The sequence below is a fragment of the Athene cunicularia genome (assembly GCF_003259725.1).
Source record: "Athene cunicularia isolate RWA chromosome 10 unlocalized genomic scaffold, athCun1 chr10_part1, whole genome shotgun sequence".
In the NCBI taxonomy this organism is placed as follows: domain Eukaryota; kingdom Metazoa; phylum Chordata; class Aves; order Strigiformes; family Strigidae; genus Athene; species Athene cunicularia.
In genome coordinates this window covers 717122-726395 of record NW_020799112.1, presented here as the reverse complement: position 1 = coordinate 726395, position 9274 = coordinate 717122, and the positions used below count along the sequence as shown (strand labels likewise).

General features: G+C 57.5%; 1 protein-coding gene across 3 annotated transcripts in view; it reads left to right on the top strand.

Annotated features, from left to right (window-relative positions):
• PATL2 (PAT1 homolog 2) overlaps window positions 1–6570 on the top strand; it is a 7506-nt gene extending 936 nt beyond the window's left edge. The window contains exons 1-19 of one of the 3 annotated variants that reach the window (XM_026855607.1): window positions 7–36; window positions 581–680; window positions 868–1166; window positions 1355–1423; window positions 1534–1599; window positions 2006–2173; window positions 2288–2374; window positions 2841–2995; window positions 3130–3213; window positions 3297–3435; window positions 3562–3682; window positions 3763–3860; window positions 4202–4246; window positions 4400–4548; window positions 4778–4937; window positions 5273–5413; window positions 5492–5589; window positions 5667–5816; window positions 6231–6570. In XM_026855607.1, the coding sequence (XP_026711408.1) occupies window positions 13–36; window positions 581–680; window positions 868–1166; window positions 1355–1423; window positions 1534–1599; window positions 2006–2173; window positions 2288–2374; window positions 2841–2995; window positions 3130–3213; window positions 3297–3435; window positions 3562–3682; window positions 3763–3860; window positions 4202–4246; window positions 4400–4548; window positions 4778–4937; window positions 5273–5413; window positions 5492–5589; window positions 5667–5816; window positions 6231–6270 (2193 nt within the window). In that variant the 5' untranslated portion in view covers window positions 7–12 and the 3' untranslated portion in view covers window positions 6271–6570. Of the gene's footprint in view, window positions 1–6; window positions 37–580; window positions 681–867; window positions 1167–1354; window positions 1424–1533; window positions 1600–2005; window positions 2174–2287; window positions 2375–2840; window positions 2996–3129; window positions 3214–3296; window positions 3436–3561; window positions 3683–3762; window positions 3861–4201; window positions 4247–4399; window positions 4549–4777; window positions 4938–5272; window positions 5414–5491; window positions 5590–5666; window positions 5817–6230 lie in introns of those variants that run through there. The other 2 variants (XM_026855608.1, XM_026855609.1) reach the window with 2 other exon arrangements.
• Window positions 6571–9274: the final 2704 nt, after the last annotated feature.

Genomic DNA, 9274 nt, shown 5'->3' with positions numbered 1-9274 from the left:
TGGTGCTGCGGCATGGCGGAGGGTGGCGAGCCGATTGTGAGTGCCCGCCCTGCTGTGCTGCTCTGTCCCTGGGGCTGTCTCCTCTCCCACTTCCCTGGGTCACACCCCCCGCTCCCCTTCGGTGCTGGTCTTCCCAGTGCTGCCTCTCTCCGGAGCGGTCGGTACCAGTGAAGACGCTGACCCTGCCGGTGGGGTGCCCTTCCCTGCCTTGTGCTCCGGTGCTCTTTATGCCACGGTAGTGGGTTGTTCACTCTGAAGCCTAATGGTTTTCCTTAGTGCTGGCCGTGCTGGTGCTGTTCTGTGCCGGCATTCCCTCCCTGCAGGAGTCATCTCTGGGTGGCTCCAGCCGTGGTCCTGGCGGGCTTCAGTGGGGTCCTACTCTACGTTGAGCCCATGGGTTGTGCCCTCGCTGGCAGTGCCAGGGGTTCCCACTCTTCCCTTTCCAGTTGTGGAGCAGCTGTGAGCCCTGAGGGCTGCCCAGCACTACTAGCGGGGTGGGGAGGAGGTTGGGTGCCCCCCACTTTGGGAGCATATTCAGCTTACCTATCGGTTAGTGAGAATCTGCTGCTTTTGACTCCAGATCCTTGAGGACTATCTGCTGGTGGAAGATGTGCCTCTGCTGGACATGGCCGAGGAGGATGAAGAGCTTGACTTGTATAATGAGATGACTTTTGGGTTAGGTAAGATCTCAGGGGAGCTCCAGTGTCGGGGAGATTAGTCAGCACTCAGTGGCGTGAGGAGGATGGAGGTGGGGGGGTGAAGAAGGTGTCCTCCTGCTTGGTGAGGAGCTGGGTTGGGAGCAGGACCCGTGGTGGGCACTGCCCAGGCTCTCACCCACCCTGACATGCTCTGCCTCCACCCTCTAAGACCGAGACTCCACTGAGGAGGATGCCACAAAACCCTTGATGCCTCTGGAGACGAGCCCTGAGCTGGCCAAAGTGGTGGCAGAGGAGATCGAGGCCAGGGATGAACTGGGTCTCCAAGTGGCTGAGCAGCTTGAGGAGCTGGGAGACCCCCACGAGGAAGGTGGGATGGAGCTGGAGGTCGAGTTGGAGGAAGAGGAGGAGGAGCTGGGAGCTGACGAAGACCAGGAGTGCTGTGAGGAGCCAAATGACCTGGGAGACCCGGCAGTGATGAGAGCTGTGCAGAGCAAGCCCACACTGGAGGTGACGTGTGAGCAGAGAGGGAGGGGACCCATGCCTGGCTGGTGGGCAGAGGGGCTTGCAGGGACCCACTGTTCTCCCCTCCACCCCCACCCCTGTGGGTCCTGCCCCATGGAGGGCACCTGCCTAAGGAAGGAAGATCTGCCATGCCAGGGCTGGGTGTGTCCCTGTAACCTCTTCTTTGCTTGCAGAGCCAGGACTCAGCAGTGCTGGACAGCAGGATTGGTGCTTGCTGGGCAGAGTTTGGCAAAGAGGATGTGGTAAATATGTTCCCTCCCATCCCATAATGAGGCTGAGTGCTTCCTGTAGTGTCTCTTGTCCTCCTCCTCCTGTCCTCCTTCCATGTGCTGACCACCTCTTTGTTTTCCAGCTGGCGATGGATCCTGCGGTGTGGGGAACCTGCCCTGGCAGCATCCCACCCCACCACATGCTGGAGGTGGGTATCCTCAGTCAGGCCCTTGGGGAGCAGCTGAGGGCTCCCCGGTACCCTGGGCCAAGGGTCATGCGGGTGATCTGGGGTGACCAGGGAACCTCCGAAGCCTCATCGTGGGTCTGGAGGTGCACAGAATGTATCTCTTGGGTGGTAAGGTTGTGGGTGGAAGTGCCCACCCTAAGCAAAGCCTGAGTTTGAAGGCAAAGCTGTTGAGTCTGGGGGGATGGGACCCCCATGCTGAGTGTCCCCATGGATCCCCTAGTGTTGCACGCTGCCAGGATGGGAGCTTGGCAGGTGCATGGTCTGCTTGAGCAATCACCAAAAGTTTTGGTGAGCTGCCTGATGCTGGAGGAGCTAAATTGATCCCAGCTGGGCCCCATTACAATCTCCTGCTGCCTCCTCCCTGCAGGATAAAGCCATCCTCCAGGTTCTGGAAGGGCCCCCAGCATCCACCAATGTGGCCCTTGACTTCCTTGGCTCCACTGTGCAGAGGCGCTACGGGGGGTCTCCACAGCTCAAGCACCCTGACTTAAGACTGATGTCTCCCAAGTCCTTCCCCCAGCGCTTTCGCCGGCAGGTAATGGTTTTCAGGGGGCTCTTGCATCCCTTGTTTCTCTGCCCTGCCTTTGCCAGATGTGCAGACTTAAGAACCAGATTGTTTCAGCGACCCCTCCTATCTCCTGCCCTGTAGCAGCCTCCTCTGATGCCTCGCTCTCCATGCTCCCCCCGGCCCTTCACGCCGGCTCACAGACCCTCTCTGTTCTTCGCTTCTAACCAGGTAATGCAGTGGGCTGCAAGCCACTAATGTGTCCCCTCTGAGGGGGTCCTGAAGCAGCAGGGGATGGGGATGGTGCCTCCCCAAAGCTCTGCCATCCAGGACAGACTTTGCAGTTCCACCTAATTCTAAGCACCCATCTCTGGTGTCTTGCCAACGGGGAAGGTGGAGTCACTGGTGTGGCTTGTAGGACCTGCACCAGGCATGGTGGTGTGCTTGGTGTCCTGCTACAGCACTGGTGATGGACCCGGGGCACACAATCCTTGGTGACACCTGGGTCCCCCTGTCCTGCTATAAGTGGCAGGATCCTGGGGGATATCACCTTGCCATGGTGTCCCATGTGTTCCCTCCATGCAGGGAGAGGGTAGCCCCTGTGAAGATGGGAAACAGAAGCCAGCACAGAACTGGCAGACACCTCTGGGACCCTTGGAGGGGTCAGACACTTGATCACTTCTCTCTCCCTCCCCAGACCACTGGGTATGTGTCTCCGAGCTCTTTCCAGCCCGTGTCACCCAGTATCAGCAGCCCGCCACGGTCTCTCACCATGCACTTCGGTCCCATGTCTCCCTCTTTGGACCCTGCTCTCTTCTTCAGTCCATCGGCCAGCGGACAGCTGAACCTCAGGTAGCAGGATTGCAAGTGGGGTGCCCAGGTGGGACTGGAGGAGTCCCACTAAGCAGCTGATGGGGTGTCCCCGCTCTGGGGATGGCTCTCGTGTGGGTGCTGAGCCCCCTGACCCCATTTGGTCTCCTTTGCAGCCTGCCCAGCCACATGACCCAGCTGCACCCCCAGCACCAGCGGATCCTGACCCAGAGACAGCAGCAAGGTGGGCAGGCACAGAGGTAAGGGGGTCCCTGGGGAGCTGCAGGGTGGGAGGGTGGTGCTCAGGGCTGTCACAGCAGGCTTCAATCCTCTCCTGTGCCAGCATCTCTCCCAAGAAGCTGTGGTCTCCTAAAGTCGACCCTTATGCTGGGCTGATGACTTCCAAGGAGAAGGACTGGGTTGTCAAGGTGGAGATGATCCAGCTGCAGAGCGAGAACATGGATGATGACTACTACTACCAGGTGAGCTCCTGCTGGCAGCACCAGTGGCTTATTCTGCTCCTCGGGGCTTGAGACTTCATTTCTTTGGGAGCTGGAGGGTGCCAGGGCTGATGGTGCCTCCACTCCTGGCTACACCTGTTGTTTCAGACATACTACCACCGGCTGGAGCGCAGACAGGCTGAGGAGGAGCTGCTTGGTGGGCGCAACAAGCAGGAGCCTCCCAAGCTGGTCACACCCTTCATCCAGAAAGTAGAGACATACAACTCTGGTGAGGGGCTGGGGGGGGTGGCAGAGTGCCAGATGAGGGCTCACAGGACGTGGTTTCACCCTATCCCATCTCTCTCCCAGTGGTGCGCATCGCGGGCTCGCTGGGACAGGTTGCGGTGTCCACTTGCTACAGCCCTCGCCGGGCCATCGATGCTGTGCACCATGCCCTTGTGGAGGAGGTAGATGAGGGGAAGCTGGGCTGGTTGGTGCTCTGGCTGCCCAGAGATGCGACTGAGCTTTCCCCAGGCCCTGGAGCAGCTTTAGGAGCTGCTGCAGCCAAGTATGGTTGCTGCCCCATGCTGCAGGATGGGGCACACAGTTGGAGCAGGTGCCACCTCAGCAGTGGCAGCTTCTCCTCGGCTATGGGGTGGGATGGGGCTCTGGACAGTCAGAGCTGGCTGTGGCCTCCTCGTGGGGTTGCTCTGTATCCTCTGATCCCCAGGGAGCTGCTGGCCCAGCGCTCTGCTGGTGGTGGTGTCTGGTGCCAGCTGTAACTGTTGTGCTTTCTCCCCTCCCGAAGGCTGCAGGGAGCCACCGGCTTCGGGCGCTGCACAGGATTGAGAAGGTGAGCAAGCTGCAATTTGGGGCAGGGTGGGATGACACAGACACTCAGCTTTCATCCAAGGAGCTGTGGGAGGGGATGTCTGTCTGGGCAGGGCTCCTGCATAATCAATTGGTAGAAGATGCTTCAAGCTGCCCACCTGTGCAATTTCTCCAGTTCTTCCTACAGCTGCTGGAAGTGGAGGAGATGCAGCGGAAGATGTCCCTGGCCCCGGAGGAGCAGCAGCCCTGCTCTCAGGTGCAGAAGAGCCAAGAAGTGGAGTGTATCTACCAAGCCTTGAAAATCAGGGCTTGCAGCAGCAACGAGTGAGTTTGTCATGGGGAGAGGTGAGTGGGGAGCATGTCGTGGTCCTTGCAGGATTCAGATGGTCACAGAGGAGTAGTTCTGGGCGATCCTGTCTGTGTGTCACCATGGCCTGTGATGACCCTACCCTGGAACCTCATCCTCCACTAGAGCTGATGCTGGTCCTCCTGAATAGACAGAGATGCTGCAGGTCCCTGAGGACCTGTGTCAATGGGGAACCTTTGTCCTCAGGGAGGCAGAGGATGAATTCCTGCAGCTACTGTGTGTGCAGAAGGGCAAGAAGCTCATGGCCCGGCTGCTGCCCCACCTGACCCGAGAGCAAGCGGAGAAGATCCTGCTGACCATCACCCACCACCTGCCCTTCCTCATGAAGAAAGACATGCTGGACGAGGCGAGCACCTCCAGCCAGGGCAGGGGCATCTCAGGCGGCCTCCTTCCCCTGTGGCTCTTGCAGGGGGGTGCACCCTGGGCAATGGGGGGTCCCATCTTGCTGGATCACAGCATGGCCAGGCAACTAGTGGGGTTGATGTGAGGCAGCAGCCTTGTTCCTTCTCTGAGGAGGAGGAGAAAGGTCTTCAGGAGGGGTTAAAGCAGGTCCTGCTGGCACTGTCCCCCCAGGGGGGTGCAGCATTGACCCTTGTGCCCCCCACCAGGTGTTGGGATGGGGCTGTGGCCATGGTGGGTCAAACGGGCTCAGATCCCTGCTCTCCCCTCTGCCCTGCCCAGTCTCTCCCCCTGCTCTACAGCCCGTTGAACAAGGTGGTGGGCAGGATGACCTTCAGCAAACTCATCGAGGTCCTGCAGGAGATGATCAGGCCTCTGCCTGAATCCCCTGAACTGCCCCTCACCATGGCCTTGAAGAACCAGGTAGGTGGTCCCAAGGAGGGGGGACCTCGGGGTGCCACCACCATCAGCCATGACACTTCTCCTGCTGCTTCCCTGCAGTTTGGGATCTCCTTGCTGTACTCCCTGCTGAGCCATGGTGAGAGGCTGCTGTCCTCTGATGTGCCGCTGGAGCCACGCAGTGGGGACTTCGAGATGTGGTGAGGGGCTGTGCAAACAACAGGCTTTGGGGTTTGCTGGCTGGTGGGGTGCTCACCCCCTGTGTTGATGCCCCCAGGACAGACATGGTGTTCCTGGTTGCTCGGGAGCTGTCACAAGTGCCCAGGGCCTTGCTGGTGGAGCCTCTCTTCTTGCCTAGCAACCTTCTCTCGCTCTTCTGCCGCTACCTGGACAAGCAGACTGTCCACCACCTGGAAGCCAAGATGGAGTGAGTACTGCCTGGCATTGGGGTCCCTGCTGCAGCCAGGGATCCCTCAGATGCAGTGGATGACATCAGAGGCTCACTGCTTCTGTCCCCTTGGGGACAGCATTGGACACATGTCTCTCAACCTCCACAGGGCTGAGCTGATCCTTTTGGCTTTGCTCCTGTTTTTAGTGATCCCAGGACCATCCTGGCTGATGCTGGGTTTTGCATTTGCAGTCAGGTTCACCACACCTTGATGGCATGTCTCCATGGGATGAAACAAAGTTGGGGGGGCCCTAAGCTTGAGGGAACCCTCCCAGCAATTTAGCCAGTAGTTCTGGGGCACGCTGGGGTGGTTGGGCAGGCAGGCTCTAGGCAGCTGCTGGCAGTGTGTGTGTGTGAGACAAACTATGCTCCAACTTCCTCCTGTCCCTGCAGGTGCTCCCCACTGCTGTCGGAGGCTGCCATGCTGTGCTGAGCCATGGGAGAGGGGAACGGGCAGGGCCCGATGCTGTGACTTTGAGTTTTGAAGCGAACACTTACTCTGGTGTAGAGCACTCTGGGTGAATTGGGCACTGGCAGGGCTGGCGCTTGAGGGCGGATGCCGATCTGCCCTGGTGCCTGGGAGCACAGCACGGGGAGGCTGGTAATTTATTTTGGCCTTGCACCCAGCAGCAGTGAGCAATGGATCATGACGAGTGTCAAGGCAGGGTCTGCACAGGGGCGCTGGGAGCACCTGGGGGTGAGTGACTTTTGTGTACAGCACTTGAAGTAAAATAAAAAGGTGATTAATGAGCTTCTCTGACTCCTGTGGGCAGGTTTTGTTGTAAGCATAGGGATCCTGGAGACATCACCTGGGCATGGAGACCCCTGGTCAGGGACCTGAGTGCACAGTAAAGGGAAGGAGCAGCAGGGGGGGATGCGTGGAGGACCCAGAAGGAGGATAAAGGGGGATGGAGGAGAAGGCAATGTGCTCAGAAGGGAGGGGAGGGAATCAGAGGACCATCTGTCTGAGGACAGAGGGGAATTGAGCCCCCAGGGAGGGGAATGGGCTGGAAGAAAAGGGATATGGTGGGGAAGATGGAGTTGGAGCTTGCCCCGAGGGGAGGGGAAAGATCTGTGTATGCAGAAGGGCGCATCTGGGTGTGCATGGGAAGGATATTGTGAACACACATGGGTGGGTAATAAAGCACCTCTTCTCTCTGCTGAGTCTCAAAGGCTAATTAGTCTAAAGGATTGCAGACATAGTCATGAAGAAGTTCTTTTGGAGCACCTTGAGCCACTTTGACCATGACTACCCCAGGCTGACCCTCACTTCTGCATCTAGGGCTGAGGGTGTGCTTAGGTGTAACATCTGCTGTCACTGTAGAAATCTTTGTGGCTCCTGCCTGGCTAGTATGGTGAATATAGTGGGATTTCCCCTAACCCTATGGGACATCTGAGCCTAGGACACCTATGCTTAAGCACCTGGATGTCTGTCCATCCAAAGGTCTAAACTTGACACCCAAAGCCTGGTGTATATTCTGAAGAGATTTGTACCAGAAAGTTGTCTCATCTGCAGACTGATAGCTTGTGCCCAAGCTCCAACCCTGTGTAGATGAGAATAGATGAAACTATTCCTTTAAACTGTTGGGCGGGATTTATCTCCACTGCTTATCAAGACAGCTCACATACTGGCTTCTGAAATATACTTCAGAGTAACAACTGAGATCCTGAATACTGCTGTGCAGAGACAAGTGCCACAGATGCCCTGCGGGACCTAGAGGGCACTCCTGCCCTTCGTGCTGGAGGCAGGGTGGAGGCTTTTGGTCACCTAAAATGGTGTGAGGTCCTGCTGGAAGGAGCTCCAGGATCAGGATCATTCTGGCAGCTGTATTTGGCATCCTGATGCCTGTCCTGCTCATCTTGGTTTCCTACAGCCTTGGCCTTTTCTCTGCCCTCAAGACTGGCTTTGCCAAAAGCAGGTTCAAAGCCTTCTCTGCTTACTTCTCACTTTATTGCTGAAAAGTTCTCCTTTGGGACAGCTGTGTTCACCCACTGCTATGTCACTTCAAAAGAGTGACCCTGGAAGGTCGTCAGTGGGGTGAAACCTGTAGTTTCAAATTCACTGAGGCAATCTGGGACCCACCTTCAAGCAAAAGGATACACCTTGCCTCTACAAACCTTAGAAACAATTTCAGATGGAAGGGAACTAGCAGCTGCTCACTGATTTGTAGGGAGAACACCAGTGAGTCTTTCAAGATAAAGATAAGCTGTGTTATGTTTTCAGTTTGTGATGGAGCAGAGTGCAGGCCTAGCACAATGCTCCTTGCCTGAGAGCCAGCATGGATGAAGCAACTGCAGTGTGGTTGCAATCATGTATGAAACCAAATGCTTCAGCGTAGGAGAGTTGGAGATCTCTACTGGACTTTGCTGCTTTGCAGGAAACAGGTGAGACAAAAGAAAGAAAATCTGTCTCTTGGTTACTCTTCTGCAACCAAGGGATCTGCAGCACCCAGCAGCTCCCCTTATGCTTCCCACCTGGAGAAAGAGACCCTCTGCATGGGGCACCACCTGGTGAGTTAAATCAGCTGAGGGGTGTCAGGCAGGTCAGGGGCCTCATCTGGTTTATTCACATTAGGATCATCTCCCTTAACCCAAAGCTGATGAAAGTCCAGGGTGTCTCACCTGGCTCTGCTTTACTTACTACCCTGCCCATCTCCTCCTGGCACTGTCCTGAAAGAACCACCAGCCACATGGAGTGGTGGAGACCCATCACCATGAGTGAGCGACTGCACTGAGGCCTATCGCTGTCTCAGGGATATGGGGCTCATCCTGGGATGTCTTCAGGCTATGGGAAGAATATTTCAGGTTTGCACAAGAGTTGATATTGGATATTTAGGAGAGGAATCAAAGTTGGGGAGAAGGCGGGATTGAAGTTGTTTGTGGCAGTGTCACCTCTCCTGGGCTGCTCCTGAAAATCCTTGAGCCAAACGAGTGGCCATCCTGGTCAGGGTGTGGAAGGGGTGGTGGCTGTGCTGTTGGAGGTGTTGAGGGAACTGTGGCCATGTTGGTCAGGGCACTTGAGGGGGACCATGGCTGCCTTGGAGTTTGGGTATCCCAGGGAGTGTGGCTGTGGCATGGAGAGGACTGTGGCCATCTTGGTTGGGGCATCCAAGGCACCATAGTGTCTGGGTCAGGGCACTGAGGGGTTGGTGGCCTTCTGAGCTGGGGCACTGGGTCTCAGTCGGGGCCCCTCAGCTGAGGGGACCACGGCGGTCTCAGCTGGGGCAGTGGGAGGACCACGACTGTCTCGGCTGGGGCACTGAGGGGACCGCAGCCACCTCTCTCGAGGCACTGAGGATCCGTGGCCATCTTAGCCGGGGCGTTGAGGGCACTACGTGGGGGCACCCGTCCTTGACGCCGTCCCCACGCTGAGGCCCCGCCGCCCGCAGTCCCCTCAGGCCTGGGCTCGCCCCGGGACGCCCGCACCGGCCCCTCCG